We start from the raw sequence: 17692 nt of genomic DNA, 5'->3' as shown, positions 1-17692 counted from the left end.
TATTTGGTGTCTAGACAGATGTCTGTTGCTTTGAACAAAAGAGAGTTCAAAGACCTGGGCCCCAGCCACAAGCCAGTATATTAGTTGTTCTCCCTTGTGTACACACACACACACACACACACACACACACACACACACACACACACACACACACATCTCTGACGTCAGATGAGGTGGGACTGTATCCAGCAATTTCTGTAACCTTCCCAAAGTGACGATCTGACATTCACATCCACTTCACACAGTGGCCAGCTTTGTGGAGGTGAGACGGTGAGCAGGGTTTGAACCTCTTGTTCCAGCTCTCTTTTTTCAATTGTTACACAACTATTTCTGTCACTTTTCATGTGTACAGGCCGTGAATGCCTTCTGGAAGAGACTGTCTGGAAATGTGCATTGTTATCTGAGTATTTCATCTATTATTGTGATGAAATCAATGGCTGTTAAAGCAATCGTAATCAAACAAACTTGCCACTCTGTCAATATCTTTCCATCACAATATGAAGCTGCACTCAGCAGCCGATTATCTTAGCTTAGAGTAAGGACCGGAAACGTTATTGATTTGTACACAAAAGCATGGGAAACTCTTCAATTTGAGTATTTACATGCTGAAACTGTATCTGTATCTCAATTCAGTGGCCAAATCCTTTGAAGGCTGCATTTGAAGGCCGATTGCGTCACAGAGGTGCAACAAGGCAGTCCAATTTTGAATGCGACCAAGAAATGCGCTCTTTGTTTCCCAGGCAACAAAGGATCCAATGGGCTTTAGCCGTCTGTATCCTCCTGCTTCCAGTCTTTATGCTAAGCTAGCCTTATGCTAGCGTACAGACATGAGATGGTATTCATTTTCTCAATAATCCTCAAAAAGTTAGTAGTTTTGGTATTTCCGAAAATGTCAAATTATTCCTTTGTATATCAAAAGACCTGCTTGTGTTTCACCTTAGATCCAGTTGTGTTAATGTTAAACCAGAGACAGGGTGTGCTGTGCTCAGGGCCCAAAATAAGTTTTAAAAACACGCAATCGCCAACTGAAGCACCTCACACAGAGGCTCTGACTCTTACAGGAGCACCAACCCGGGGATGAGACATAACGGATCCATTTTACCAGTCTGTACAGCAGCTAGCAGCTCACTCTTTGAATCTGTTTCTGTGTGTGTGTGTGTGTGTGTGTGTGTGTGTGTGTGTGTGTGTCTGTAACTGCATGTGATGACGTTGCTCCCTGCAGGTGCAATGTATCTGTGTCAAACTGGTTTGGCAGTGTGAAAGGAGTCAATCGCCTTTTTTAGCGGCTATATACACATCTTAGAAGATTTGTCCTGTTACAAAATCAGAGAGTAGATGCTGATAGTGCAGAGTTTGTGCGTGTGTGTGTGTGCGTGCGTGTCCATGTTCAGGTTAGTGGCCTGCTAATGGACTGCTAGATGTCTCAAGAGGAGGAGCAGCGAGTGGTCAGCTATACTAGTCCACCATTAGTGCTCAACCACACACACACACACACACACACACTCTTCTCTGCCTCCATCCTTTTCCACTGTACCATCTTAGCTTCCTTGTGTGATGATGCAAACATCGCAGCTGCCAGGACAGTGAGAAGAGACTTTTAAGTGGAGTATTATTCTCTCTGTTAGAGGTCTTTTTCTCAGCTATCATTTCCTGCATACCACTAAAATGGTGTTGCTTAGAGACATATTGACTATGTTTACTAAAATACCATTTTAATTGGCTGACGTGTGAAGCTGACGCAGGGCTCTGGGGGGTTGTGGAGGTAGCGTGCCAGCCGGCGAGCTGCGCTTGTGCTTCCCAACACATCAAACCTCTGTTATCCTAGAGACCTACTGTAGGGAGACAATGTTGACTCTGCAGAGACTTCTGAAATAAAAGATGATGCCTCTTGAGCTGAGAAATAAAAGAAAATCAACACAATTTCTTATGAGAGACAGTTCAGACTTGCTGCAACATAAACAACTTTTATAGGTTGCCATGGCAAAAAAAAAGATCAAACCAATAGAAAGTAATAAAAATTCTAAAAATCGGCAGCTCAGGACGTCTACAGAGAGCACACCTTGGTAGGCTGAGATGTGGGCGTTGTACTGCCTGAAGCTGTTTGAAGACCAGTTGAAAGGAAAAGCAGGAACAGCAAACTGCTCACGGGCTACATGCTGAAAACTACGAACCGTGCGCTCTTCTCTTCTCTTCTCCGTCTGAACAATGTGCTGACCTCCTTTTTTTTTGTTTTTTTTTACATTTCAGCCATTACACACAGGCCAGGCGCGATAATCAAACTGTTGCAACGGCAGCATTTGAGCGTTAGCTACGTTAGCTAACACTGACAAACATCCAGTCCATCCAATGATCAACTATATCAGGTGTTGCTCACCTGTCTGTATTGGCAGAATCTCCACGAAATTTTAAGATCATATAACCACAAGCAGTGTGCAAGATTATGTTTGTGGTAAGAATTGTAGTAGCAGTGTTTGAACGTAAACGAACATCCAATCTAAAATTTTATGTCATTCAGAAACACATGAGCGGATGAAGAGGATAAATTATCTTGTTATATCAGGTATCACTTGCTGATCTAGACACTTTGGCCCATATATGGTTTCCTTGAAATTTAAAGATGGTACATCTGCAAGTATAAAAGCTCCAACTCTGCTAATCTAACTTACACTGGATAAACTTAGTTGATATGCAAGAACTAAGTAATAATGCAGAAAAATGCAGCACACTTGCAATACTTTTGGTAGTCAATAACTGACCTGATCTATATTAAAGGAGCATTGTGGAGTTTTGTTGTATTATTTAAATTGTGGATCGCTCACATCCATGTTTGCTTGCTCTCGTCTATTGTTGGTGCATTGCTACATTTGTTGGTAAACTGCTGAATGGTTCTGCTGCGAGCTCAATACAAATGATAGAGGGACCCATTTGTGAAAGCACTGCTCCATAGTGCTACCAGTGGTGAAAACTACTCCACAGGGTTCCTTTGTTAAAGGTCTGCTGTATATTTTTGTTCAGACTGTTGGGATCACACCTAGAGGTTTTTAGAGTTATTTTCTGAGGCTGTTTCCACTTTTTTTTTTTTTTTTATGACCCTAAATACAGCACAAAGAAAAGGCAGCTCCTCTCCTCTCCTCTCCTCTCCTCTCCTCTCCTCTCCTCTCCTCTCCTCTGAGAGTTGATTGAGGCAACTTGATTTCCCTCCTGTGAGACTGATCCAGCTCATTCAGGCTAAGCTGTTTGATATAGGGATTTATCAGTGGATCAATACCAACACTTACATACCCTCTCAGACCCCTCTGAGCCATGGTCTGCTTGCAGCACCTTTTTCTTTCTCCAAACGTCTCTGACACTGCAGCAGCATTTTTCCTGTCAAATTGGTAAAGGCTGGCGTGACATTATTTACTCCAAAAAGCACTACAATTACTCTTGATTGGGGGTTATACAAGACGGAGAGAGCCACTCACTGTCTCATTTTGGAGTACCCAATTTCATGGACCATGGGCACTGGGTCAGATCCATGGGGGGAAGGTGGTAGTAGCTCACATTACAGTCTCTCTTACTACAACTCTGGGGCCATTGAAGTATCAAGCCTATATAATACTCATACAACAAAATGTCAGGTTGAATGATTTCACATTGATCTAAACATATTTTAGTTCATTTCAACTGATTTCTAATGGCTAAAACATTTTAAATATTCCTGTACTAACTCATATTTCCCTGGCTCACTATTGTATTTATATCTACGTTATCATGTTCTTGTCTTCATCATATTAGTAACATATTTTCTGTTGTAGCTCAACAGTAAGTTTATCAGTTGATTACACCAAAACTAGAGGCCCACGTCCTTGTCACCTCCACCCCTCCACAGAGCTTCTGGATCTCCATCTGAGACACACAAGCTGGAATAATTTCCCCTAACGAGACCAATCTCTGTAATCACTGATTACTTCTGCAACCCCCTGTAATCAGCCGCCAACATCTTATCACAAAAGATCTCTATGTGTTTGTGTGTGTGTCCGTCTGTGTGTGTCAGTGTCTGTGCAGTGTGTGTGTGTGTGTGTGTGTGTGTGTGCGCTGCAGGGGTTAGCTGTCCTACACATGTGTGCAGATGTGTGGGTGGATGGTAATGAGGAGATTTGTTGTTAACCTTAAGAAGATGAGAAGAACACACACACACAAACACACACACACACTCACAGGTTCAGTGAAACTGCTGGCACCATCAATTTTCTCCTCCCAGATTAAATTTTTCTGATCTTACACAAATCATGCCACCGCCACTTTGTAATAAGAAGAGCTGATACTTAAACTGACTCCAGGTCATGGTGCAGCTCTGCATGTGTTGCCTGTGTGTGTGTTATTTCCAATGAAGCCTTTGGTGATGTGTGATAAATATATAGAATAAAAATTTTGAGCCTCATAGGTGTGATAAGTTCTGGGGGCCTCTATCATCAATCATCACACAAAACCAGGCATATCAACATAAGCACACACTGACAGACTCATTCCTGCTGCTTTGAACTCACAAACACACACAGATCTGAGCAGATAAACACACACAGTCACACATGCTTACAATAACACACACTGTAGCTAATCATCAGGCTGTGTTCGGGGAGCCAGCGGAGATAGATGGTGTATCTCCTCCTGGGTCAGTGATCTGTGTGAATTATAGATCACAGCTTTTCTATCTCAGGTTTTGTAGCTGGGCCCGTGGGACAAGCTCAGTAGAGAGAGTTAGAGAGAGAGAGAGAGAGAGGGAGGGAGAGAGACAGAGAAAGAGAGGGTGATAGATACATAGAGGAGGGAGAGAGAGAGAGGGAGAGGAACAGGGTGAGGAGAGAGGAAGACAGGGTGAACTATGAAGCAAATATTAAAATAGAATGCAAAATTTAACAGCACTTTACCTTTTTTTTTTTTTTTTTTTTTTTAGAAAGCACAAATAAAATCACACTGCATTTTTGAATCAGTCCTCTGGAGCTTGATTCTCAGAAGCAAAGCTGGGTTACCAACTGGGCAACTGTCCCGGGCGGCTTAATGTGTGCTGATTGGTTTGTGTTAAGTTATTGAGCATTTTGAAAGATGAACCACTGAACCGAATGGCACAAACTGGACCAGGTGGTAACTGGGGGCTCCCAGCCACTTATTTTTGCTACAGGATTGTCAAGCAGGTTAATACAGCCATTGTTCAGTTATGATTTTGGTGGTCAGAGGTCAAAGTTCATAAGATCAGTGTGACCTCACTAAATATGGTTTTGGCCATAGCTCAAGGATTCATATGCTAATTATGACACAATTTAACATAAATGTCTTATAGGGTAAAATGATGAAGTGATGACATTTTATGTGCGCAAAGGTCAACTCCACTGTGACATCATAACGTTCTGCATAAACACCATTGTTCAATGCTGCCAAATACATGGCAAAGTTTTATCAAGAAAATCATCAGCAGTTGCTCATTTAATGACTAAGTGCATATAATTGACTTGTAGTGCATCATTAATCTAATCAAGAAAACTGCTAGAATTCCTGTTTATCATATGTATGTTTATTCAGATATGGAGCCCACTTTGGTAACTGAATCTCAGCATATAGTGATTCAGTATCTCTTTGGTAAAATGGATAGAAATAAAAATGTTACCATAAGCCTAAATTCTATAATCATAATGAATTCTGTTGAGATAAATGTGTTTTTTATGCTGTGAATTAATGTTCATGAAAACCAGAACAAGCTGCCTGGACTTTTCCACACGTGAGCTGATGAGGATGAGTCTCTTTCTCCTAAGTGAATGTGTTTGCATGTTTGTGTGTGGACATGTGTGTGTGCATGTGTAAAAGCCAGTGACTGTGATAATGGAAGTCAATACGGCCTATGTGATTTGGCGTCCTGTGGGAGCGTTTGTCTTTGATTAGAGCGCAGCAGAGAAAGGCTGACTGCACAGGAACCTTAATTGTCTCCCTGAATCACTGCACTGTGACTTCTGACAGTAAAGCTGACATGACTGACTGACTCCACTCTCTGGAGTACATATGTAGTCAATTATGACCGTGCATTTGATAGTGAAGTTTTCACGTGTTAATCTGACAGGCCTTTAACACGTCTGAGTGGCATGTGAAAGTTGCAGCTGTTGCTAGGTAGCTAATTGAGCTAATGTTAGCTTCATGAGTTGTTGAAAATACCGTCTTTATGACTTGCTTCTTAATGTTTCCACCTGACTCTTTTTCAGAATAAGAACTTTTTTAAAGGCTGTCTTGTGCATTTGATTGCCAAGATATCATGTTAACACACCAAGGCTAAACCTGCACATCACAGGCAAAAACTTAGCATCTTCACCAGCTGATGATCCAGCATTAGAAGACACGGAAATAAAGACACAACATTGTTCTTGCAATACAGTGCAAAGCTACAGTAGCTAGTTGGTGTATTAAAAGTATGGGAAAGAAAAGCATGACTATTCTTTCAGTCTAACTTAGCCCTGTCTAGCTACTTAGCTTATGTTTTCACATTACAGGAGAAACTTACACCTTAAAGATGAGGACTATCTGATGTTACATTTAACTATGTTAGCATCCAGAACTGACTTCCTACAGTGGGAAACTACTGACTATTACACAGTGGCTGTGCTAGTTGCAGATATGCATTTTTAATGTAGCTTTTATAACTAATTTAGTTAGTTGACATATAGGCCTACCTTTGTCTTGCAGGTAACAGTAGGTTAATGGGTAGCTAGTTAGCCAGACATGCTAACAACTACAGCTTATGTTACAATATATAAACAGTTTAATCCATTTGTACTTTTGCTCTTGGTTTGATTTTTTTGAAAGGCTGAAAAGAAACATCACACATACTCTTTAAATACGGCGTGTTACTCTGAAGCTGCACACACTGCTCCGACGTGGAGAAATCCAAAACTTGGCAGGCCTGCTGTGCCTAGTTACAGTTGCATATTTACATATTAATAGAAAAGACTTCCCCTCAAGGTTTTCTAGCAGCACTTGCGACAATTTAAAACAGGTCTATGAAAATGGTTGATTACCAATGGATCAGTCAATACGCTTTGAGTTGAATGTTGTAAGAGCTACAATGCTCAGTTTGTCCATGGGAATCAGTATTGTAGTAGAGCAATGAATGATGCTGACAATTGAGGACTTTATTGATTTGTAGGCTTTTTTTTTTGTTGTTGTTGTTGTTGCCACAATGCTGTTGTGTCGGTGGATAATAGTTGAGTCTCCTTGTGTTTTTCCTGCCGAATCTGATCTGAAACAATATACAGTATATTAAAACCATAAAACAGCACTTTTATGTCCCCAATGGGCCAGGCTTTAAGCTCAAGTGAAAAGGTTTGTGTTCATGCCTGGCCAGGCACCAACTTTCAAACCAAAGTCCTAACAGTGAATCAGGGTGTCTGAGAGAGTAAGGGAAAAGACAGAGGGAAGATGGCAGCAGAGAGAGAGTACTAGTCTATTTTTACTTGTTATTTTTGCCTCCCACACTGTCTGTGCACCTTGAGAAGCTCTTCAGCCAGAGGAATGAACTCAGAAAGATTTGTGCTGGACAGTTTTTTTTTAGAGGAGGAAGCTGTGATGTGTGAAAGACACAGGACTTTACTTTTATAATGTTTTTTTGGACTTTTATGGACATTTTGTAATAAAAACTTAAATGTCTAGCTTTTAGTTTTGAATAAGATTTTATAAACGACATACACAGTCATATCTTTTTCTTTCTTTTTCCCCAGGTTTATGAGAGAGGAACCAACGTGGAGCAGTTTGTGACCCGTTTCCTCCTGAAGGAATCGGCCAATCAGATCCAGTCTCTCCTGAGCTCTGTGGAGAGTGCAGTGGATGCAATTGACGAACAGCACAGCCAATCAGGGTGAGCCTGTGAGGGTATCACTGTGTCAGGCGATGTGAAATTGGGAACATTTGTGTGTATGAGCGTGTTTGTGTGAGTGTGTGTGTGTGTGTTTGTGTGTGTGTGTGTATGTGTGTGTGTGAGTGTGAGTGTGTGTGTGTTTGTGTTTGTTGTGTGTGTTCATGACTCTGCACATGTATCATGCATTATGTGTAAAACTCAGATTGTCAGTGGTCGTAATGGAAACCAGGCAGTGTTTCAAGCACAAATCTTCTCTGGTTAAAGCATCCGTCACTCACACTCTCTCTCTCGCTCTCTCACACACACACACACACACACACACACACACACACACACACACACACACACACACACACACACACACACAAACAGGTTCTCATCTCCTTTATCCCATTTTCATCACCCTCAATCTCTTCCTCATTCCTCCTTTTCATCCCCTGTGGAACCTTCCTTCCACCTGTTCTCCATCCAAGTTCTTTTATTGCTCTTTCTCCACTGTCACTTTCTCTTTCTTTCATCTCTCCACAATCCCATAACTCCTTTCTCTTTATCTAATTCTCCTTTTCCCTACCCTTCTCTCTCCTTCTCTCTCTTTTTTTCAGTCATCTACCTGCCAAGGTGAGTCCACGAATGTCAGAGAGGCGCAACGAAAACACTGTCCCTGACTATCCCCCTAACAACAGAGTCAGCGCCAGAGAGGCTGTCAGGACCATCAACACTGCTTCAGGTGACAAACACACACACACACACATACATGCACACACTCCACTGATTTCATGGTTGGAGGCCATCCGTCACGCACTTCTATGATTAGCATCATATCCACAGCCTTTAGTGACGGTACATCATTGTGGGTGAGCAGAAATCAAAGTCTGACTGCCACCCAGCAGTTTTTCATCCACTGTACACCAATAAACACACACACACACACACACACGCACATTAATTCCCCATTGTAAAGCACCTCAATCAGCCACCTGCACAGGTCCACAGGTCTGAAGCAGCTTTCCTACAGCGGATAGGAGAGCACAGATGAATGGGTGGAGAAAAAGAGCAACAGGGGTTGGAAGAAGTGAAACAGGGGTGAAGAGAAAGAGTGGAGCAAGAAGGCAGCGAAGTGAGAGAAAGAAATGGCTGAGGAAGCAAAGTGAGAGGGTAGACAGTTGCTTAATAAATCTCTTAAAGTGTTAAAATCAAAACTGTATAAAAGTCTATTCAGCACTTAACACTTAAAATCTGCTATGTCATGCTGTTTTTATGGAGAGAGAGTGTGTGTGTATGTGAGTGTTTCACCAGGATACAGCTGCTTAAACACACACAAATTGATTGAGCCTCATGATTCTCTTTGAGGATGTGCAGGACTCTCATTATTGTTCCGTTCTCTCTGTAAATCCCCCTCCCCTCTCTCTCTCTCTTTTACTCTCTTACAGTCATCCTCTCTCCTCCTCCACCAGCTTGTAGTTAAAACTGCAGCGCACGCTCGCCTTGACACTTTGCACCCACTCGAACAAATTGCTCGCCGAAGAAATGACACTTCAAAGGTTGTTGAGATACGGCATCACTTTATCACAACACAAACTCCCCAGAAGAAGATACATACAGTTCAGTCGAGGCTCAGGAGAGAGGAAAGCCTTAAAGGGCAGAGCAAACTACAATCAATCACTCCTCAGATGTTGTTATTGACAGGTGTCGGTTAAAGACGTTCAGGCTCCATGTGTCATTTTGACCCTGAGGTCAGGCAGAAGCTACAGTCACACTGTGGTAAACATTACACATGTCATTGATAACGCATGTGTTCTGCATCCTCCATATGTACAGCAGTGGCCAACAGATGTGTAAACAGCTGTACACCGTGCCGTAGAGGGAACTGTAAAAGCCATATGTCCCAAATAATGAGAATTTCTTAAATGCGCTCTGTGGAGTTTTCCTGTAAACAAACAAACTTTTGTTTACATTCGGTGTTTCAGTGCAGAATGCTCTCTGTATGTCTTTGAAGTCTAACAAACACGCTGAAAGCATTTCCTTCTTCATAAAATATTTGCAAAGCTGATTTTTTACGGCATTTCGAAAACCTGCATGGTTTACGTCAAGCACTCTTCTTCCCCACGGCCTCAGTTGGTGCATTGCTAAATTTCTTGGCAATAACTGTCAATCAGCAGAAAAGTGTGAAACTGGTTGGCAGGGTGACGTCCACATGCTCACATGATAGGTAAATGGGGACCAGCTTGTGAATACATTCCACTCCACAGGCGACATTTGGGAGATATGTGACATTTCCACAGATCAATATGCCAGTTTAAAACAATTTTTTAAAAACAATTTCTTGATTTAATTTCATGAGTACAGTAAAAAAAAAAGAGGGTTAGGGTTAGAGAGAATAGCACAGGGTTGACTCAGAAATACTGTTGTTATTAGATTTTTCCCCTTTATTTCTCAATTTAATAGACTATCAAATTGCATTTGCCCATCAACAACTTTACATACTTTATTTTCTAAAGCATAGCATGAGCATTTAGAATGATTTCCTAATATTAACTTGCAGAGACAACGCAGTTAACATTTTTGTGTCGTTGTGTGGTTGCAGTATCGTGGTAACAGTTATTTCATTTCTTTATATGCAATATATCTAGTCCTCAGTCTTCGCTGTGTGGTCTAATCTAAATAATAATGCAATTCATTCATTCATGCAAAAATGCCTATTTGTTTTTGTAAATGTTTATTGCATAAATCTGTTGTTTTTCGTCTAATAGAGTCAGAATAAGGATAGTTGAACACTACCATATTTATCAAGTAACTGCACAGTCTTCTCATTACGGAATCAGGCCATGATTTACGGTATTGAAATAATAACCACTTTTGATTCAAATTGAATTGAATCAGCTTTCTGATAAGATAGCTTGTGAAAACATCTGACGGTAAGATGATAGATATTCAGAGTTCCCATAGAGACGTCACTGAAGTTATGGTATGATTTTCAAAATGCAACATTTATTTATAGAAAGCATGATTTAGAGCATATGGGTTAAAACATACAAAACTACTGATATAGCTCTTTAAGAAGACGTTGCATCCGACACCCTTTTTATCTAAAGTCCCAAATCTAATGTGGTAGTGATTTATTAATATGAAAACATTTGGCAAAGCACCATGTGATACCAACAGAACATGATCAACCTTTGTAATGTCCTCTTTCAAAGGTCCAGTGTAAACGTGTTCCTCTGTGGTCACATCTGACTGAGTGCTGTGGAGTAAAACGGCACATGCAGTAGTCAAAGCCATTATTGATTCAGTGAGTGATCAGTAGAGCAGAGATTGCTTCTCTGTGTTTATTAAACACATGTGGCTCTCACACTGCATTGACTCTGTCACACAGGAGGCCACAGGTCAAATAAAGCGTTTCATCATTCAGTGCGTTTCAATACCAATGTGTGGCCTGACCCGTTTTAGCTCGGACATGAACATTAAACACAAATCAGGCTTATAAAAGTTGGTTGCTTTGATGAGATATCGTGATTTATGTGATTTACGGCCGCACTGATGCACTTAAGTGAGAAGACTGTTTCCAACAGTTGCCATGGTTTCTATAAATCTTTGCGTTTCATTGGGATGGCGTAAACACACAGAGATGTCGAGAGTGTGACACTGCTGTCAGACCGGATGGGACGTGGCAGTGATGACTCTTTATTCTCACACACCCTTGTGATTCTGACAGGACGCTGCCAAAGAACAGTTTACTCTTCATCCTATACCTCTAAAAGTACATCCTCATACATACCACGCTGTGCAATGGCAAAAGATGAGAGTGATCTTTTTTCCCTCACGCTGCCTGTTGACATTGAAATCCACAGGAACAGAGAATATAAACACAGGGAAAAGATGGAACTGCTGTACCAAACATCTACACTAAATGTACTGTCTGTGGCTAATGTATGCTGATGTATGCTAATGCTATAAATCCCCAGTGTAGCTGTTAGACTTTCACAAATTATTTTTTGATATTGAATTTAGTATTTACTTTATTTTGAACTTACTTTAAATACAGATGGAAATAAGCTAGTAGTCAAATCTGGTTCAAGACATCTCTTCTCATTGTACGAGAGTAATTGGTTTTGTACACGGTCCCTGACAAATCCACAGTGTAAAAAGGTCTGTGTCTTGGCGAGGCACATTTAATTCTTTTGAAACAAAACCCACTGTAAAACCACAATCTGGGTTTTGTCTGGTTTAAACCATCCCTGTCTCTTAGAAATTGTGTTAATTTACAACAAAACTTCTTGTAGCAATATATTTGTAGGTTCATATTTACTGGACAGATATGAGAGTGGGATCAATCTTTTTATTTTCGCAAAATGTCCAACCGTTTCCGTGAGCAACAGTAAAATAAGAGAAGTGAAAGAACAGCCTGGTGGTTTTGAACTTGACTTTGAACTGGATTCACATCATGACAGCACCAGGATTAAAGCCCTTGCTGATGTTGTTGTGGAGTTTTTCCTGATAAATGATTGATTTAGCTGTAGCAGGAATAAAACAGGAGATGTTTTCTTTTTAGTTGAGCTATATTTCCTTTAAATGACTCACTGCAGGATATGTGACCCTTGACCCTGACACAGATGTGTTGATACAGACAATATGGACAAGCGATGACCCAGGCCACTGACAGTGACATAGTATTCTAATAAAACAAAACCAAAGTGCTGCTGGGTAATAACATAGTCCCCAGTGAATACTGCATATGACAGTGAACACTGACACAGTTCACCTGAACATACATGATATGGTCTTAGCCTTAGTATTTAGAGCCTCTTCCAAATACAAAGAAAACCCCAAGTGCATAAACCAAACCGCTGCAAAAAATCCAAATAAAAAAATCTATTTCAACTATCTCTGTGGCCTTGGGATGAATCATAAAGCTTCAGCTTTCAGCCTAGGTAAGTAAGAAGTAAAAAAGTTATTTTTCTGTGATTAGAAACCAGGGCATTATCCAATTAATGAAGGAAGTTAAGGCAAAATAAGCAAAAACAGACTGAATTTTGGCTTATTTTACTGCGGTTTTGCCTTTTCTTTGGCTTTTTTTTTTGTTTTATTTCTTGTGTTGCTCTGATTGAAAGTGAGTTTTGAAAGCTCTGTTCAAAGTGCATATTAAATAGTTCTGCAGCTCTTAAAAATAACCAAAATAAATCTTGTATCATCTGATAGAAAATTTATTTCAGTTCATGCAGATTTCAAGGGTTTTACCAAAACAGTGTATGGCAGTGAAATACAGCTTGTCATCCAATTATAAATATTGTATACAAGTGATACATCTCCATCCATACAAACATTTTCTTTAATGACCTCTTTAATGATATGGCACACTGTTTGTGCTTAGCATTGAAAATAAACTAAAACTGTTTTATTATGAAGAAATTATTATACATTTCATTCTATGCACTTATGCTGCACAAATATTTAATTTCTGCTGCTTGTTTGCACCACAACAACTTGTCTTGTTCTCTTTTTTTCTGTTCTCAGGCATCAAAATGCAGAAAGAACGGCGGGTTAAACACAGATAACATTCAAAAGTTTGGTGTCAGTGACATGCACTGGTCTGATGTTGAGCCATTGAAAAACTTTCTCTAAGTGCTTTAGCTCTAGTGCTGCAGAGAAGACAATCAATTCTTTTTGGATGACTTGTGGAAAGATGGCAGCTCAAACTGACAGTTCTTCCTCTTCAGAGTCCAAACATCTGTCACCTGTCAGGGGACTGTATCCCAGGATATGTTTAAGCTTCAGGGTTTCAGAAAAGGCCACTGGGCAGCATACCGCAGATACAGGCTCGGAAATATTGATGTTGATAAGTTACAGAGAATCACAAGTAAAGGTTTGAGTGAGGTTTACATGTTGGTTGCTGGTTAAACTCTTGATGGGCGCTGTCAAACCTCAGAGTTGCCAAGTTTATCTTAAATACAGCTGGTTGATGGGAAGGTCAGGGCTTTGCTTCAGGGTGCAACAGCACCCAGCAGCATGAGGCAGATGGTGCCACACAGGAGGTGGAAAAGTTTTCAACCCAAATGACACTGAACTTTCCCTATGCAGTAAAAATCCACGTGAAAATCATTTTAGTCTTCATTTAACCGAAACATTTTCACGTGGCAGCTCTGGGAAAATGTGAACCTTCATCAGGTTTGAATTCAGCACAAGTTGTCATCACATTAAAAGCTATTCACCATCAGAATAGCTGGACAGTAGCTGTGGCTGAAGGAGCACTACATGATTGCAGCATGTCCCAGCAGGTCTGGGGACTTGAACTGGAGTGTTTCCAGTCACTGTGCAGCCTCCATGTTCTGATGAAGAGATGTAGTTATATTGGTCTGGTTTATCTCTCCAGCAGATAAAAAAAAAAAGTCTTTTGTCATTAATGCATGAAGCCAAACTGCTCATATCACTGCAGTGTAGGCTTTAGTTTACAGACATGTTTCTGCTGTTTTTACTCCCATTATTAATATTCTGCAAATATTTGAGCTGTCACCAAATTATAATGAGCAAATGAAGAGAGTATGCTTCAAATTTGTAAAAATACACATGACAGATTGTGCTTGGGGAAGTTTTCCAAAAGCCCATTCAAAAATGGTAACCCCTTTAAGCCCCCTTTTTAGCATTTATAAGCAGGTTATAAACATTAAATACATGGTTTATAACTCATTATAGTGTGTCGTAAGCAGATATAAATTTTAAGTGTGTTAACTTATTTGGCAACAACTATAACTTCTTCCATGAGATAAAGATGCTTTATATGAGTTATAACTGTTGACATGAACAGGAAACACTTAAAAATTACTTTTTATTTGTTTACAACTACATCATAGCATGCTATAAATATTTCATTCATTATACATGGCTTTGAAAAAATGCGAACGGGTGGATAAAGTGTTACTCCCAATATCACAACAAACAGAAACAGATCTCACGATCATGCGAAATGTAAAACACACAAGCTTTTTCATTTTTCCAACTCTCTCCTTACTTCCCTGCCACCAAATCTGCTCAGTATTTCCAAATCCTGGTCACTGCTCACCCAGTGGTATCTTAAAACCCGCTCACTTAATCTTCAGTCGGACACTTTAACCATGTTTTGGGTACTGGAACAGGTATTTCTTTCCCCTGTTCATTATGACTTCGACACATTCTGATTCGAAAACAAGGCAAAGATGTAAGACCTGCCTTTAGTGCTCTCTGTAAAACTCACAACCTGTTACCACAGCGTCATGCCTCGCTGTGTTCCTGTCTCTGGGTTTTTCTCCCCTTCTCTTCGATACTGTAGGCTGTAAAGCAGCTCTGACAGCTAAAGACCTTCATGTCAGCTGTGCTTTGTCTTGAGTCAGGACAAGTCGATTGATTAATGACCCCCAGATCCCCTCTCTTCTCTCTCCCCCTCTCCCTGTGCTGCTGCACAGCCTCCTCCAATATGTATGAATTACTGCTGCACTCCGTAGTCATTTCCTCATTCTCTTCTTCCCTTATTGTTCTCCTCTGCTTATGGCCAAATGCACACATATGAAGTCACCTTGAAGTTGTTTTTCCTATCTCCCCTTTTCGTGTCGTTATAGCATAGAAAGGACCATGTAGTGTGTTTTCTCTGTGAATTGATCTGAGTCTCCACAGAAAAAACAGACAGGGAGGGAGGGGGAAGAGAAAAGATAAGGCAGTGAGTGGGAGAAGAGTAAGGAGAGAAACAAACAGCGAGGAAAACAATAAGAGGGGGCAAGAATAATAGAGCTAAAAATATCCACCACCACCTTTAACTCAAGCAGCTGATGGTTTATTGTTGCTGTGTGCAATGCTTCAGTGCATACAGTATCTAAGTGCATCTGTCACTTTACTGAGGAATTTTAATTGTAAAGAAACTGCAGTTTACTGTTCAGTGGTTTTCAGGCACTCACACTCGCAGAGTACGTGCATGTGTTCATTCACATGTACATTTACAATATATATGCATACGTCTTAGCTGTGGAAAACATGGATGTAGACTCCGTGACATCGTCCATACGTCTCGTTCTCAGCACACGCAGTTTAACATGTAAACAGTCGGAGATTTACCAACAAAATTCTCAGTCATTTCTGAAACAATGGCTTCTTGATTTTTTAGTTTTGCCGGCTGAAATGATGATTGTCACTAGCAGATTTGATCGACTGCACCAAAGTATAAACCTCCCCAAATCTAATAAAGCAGTTGCTGTTCAGGGGAGGGCTTTAGCAAACAGTTACACAAGGAACAGTTAGAAATCTGAAAACAGCCTGTAAAAATTCGTATAGGATTTGTTAGTGTCACATTCACATTTATCAAATGTAGCAGAAGTCTTAATCAACAACATGTGCATCAGTGTGTTCACTCCCAGCTGTGCCAAACATTATGTGACTGTGATAGAGAAGAGACTGGTCGCTTTCCCATCTGCGGAGACAGATGTCAATAAAAGTAAGAAAAACAGTAACAGATATTACAAACTATCTGTAGTTTAAAAAACATTTCAAATTCTCATTAGTTCATTGGCATAAACAGAGAGCTGGTCTTCCTTCCTCTTTTGCACTGTCCTTGTATCAGTAGCGGACACTGATGAATCTTATGTCACCATAAGGATGAAATACCCAATGTTCTGAACCATCGGGGAAATGCGTTTATCCGTGACAGGACTTCTTCAGGTCTCATAATAACTGGAGATCGTTTTCGAGTGGGTGGGGAGTGGATGAGTGGACCAGTGTGAGGAGGGCAGAGCTTCTTAATGTGCCGAACAGTAGATTTACCACAGAGCAAATGTTGGCCTGCTACTCTCTTGTGTAATTCAACATGGATGCAGCTCAGCTTCAACATTTTGTATTATAATCATTGGCTGTCTGGCAGCAAAACAAAGTCTACTGAGGAAAAAGAGATGATCTCACATAAATATAATCAAAATCTATCAACAGATAAACGTCACCACCTACACTGTTTGACTGACAAGTAATCTGTGGGCAGCGTAATGCAGAAACCTCCCAGCAATGACTGATTAGAACCAAGACGTAATGTTCGCAGACCTTTGATTGTCTTATTTTCGTCTTCTGCTGAGGTTCGTTTTCCCACTGAGCTACACTTCTTTTTTGTCTTTTAACATTTCAAGACATTTCCTGGCAAAGAAGAATTTATCAATGTATATAGAAGCAATAGAGGAACAGGTTTTTCACCATCCAAACTCAAAACCCGTTGTCAGACAGAAATGTCGATATTTGGCAAAGAGTAGCCATAGTGAAGAGGCATGAAAGCCTCACAAAATGTCTTGTGGGAAAACATAGGAACTTCTAAATGAAATACAGTGGAAGGTGTGTGAGTTCGTGTAGGAACATAAAATGAAAGAGGACTTTAAAATCACTTCTAAAAGATACAGATAGCTAATGCAGTGTTCCAAGAAGTGGGGTGATGTGATCCCTTTGAAAATCCTGGCTGCAGTTTCTTAAACATTTTTCTAAGATAATCCAAAGCTTGCAAGAGAAATGTTCAGAAATAGTCTAACCATTGTGGCCTGTTAAAATGACAAATACAGTAAGTTCTAATTAAAAAAGCTAAGATTAATCATTGCAACAGGATACAAACTCCAGTATCTGATGTGAAAGTCAAACATATTACTCACCAATACACCATGCCAACATCTTTCTGACGTGCAGCACACAGCTCCCGGCTTTGGCAGTGAACTTTGGCATTTCAAATAAATCTTTTGATTCATATGACCATCATTTCTGGCGTGACTAGGAGGCTGTCTGTTCAGTCAGGTCCAAAAAGGTCCTTGGCTGTGTAACTGAATTAGTATT

The 17692-nt window shown here is 40.4% G+C and overlaps 1 protein-coding gene across 1 annotated transcript in view; it reads left to right on the top strand.

Annotated features, from left to right (window-relative positions):
• Positions 1–17692, top strand: part of necab2 (N-terminal EF-hand calcium binding protein 2) — a 119343-nt gene that overhangs the window by 45078 nt on the left and 56573 nt on the right. Inside the window, exons 6-7 of the mRNA XM_022750016.1 lie at positions 7740–7876; positions 8479–8603. Coding sequence (XP_022605737.1) covers positions 7740–7876; positions 8479–8603 — 262 coding nt within the window. The remainder of the gene's footprint in view (positions 1–7739; positions 7877–8478; positions 8604–17692) is intronic.

The sequence above is a fragment of the Seriola dumerili genome, unplaced genomic scaffold (assembly GCF_002260705.1).
Source record: "Seriola dumerili isolate Sdu_G_001 unplaced genomic scaffold, Sdu_1.0 BDQW01000147.1, whole genome shotgun sequence".
In the NCBI taxonomy this organism is placed as follows: Eukaryota; Metazoa; Chordata; class Actinopteri; order Carangiformes; family Carangidae; genus Seriola; species Seriola dumerili.
Note: the sequence above shows the minus strand (reverse complement) of the source record. Positions and strands in the feature narration are given on the sequence as shown.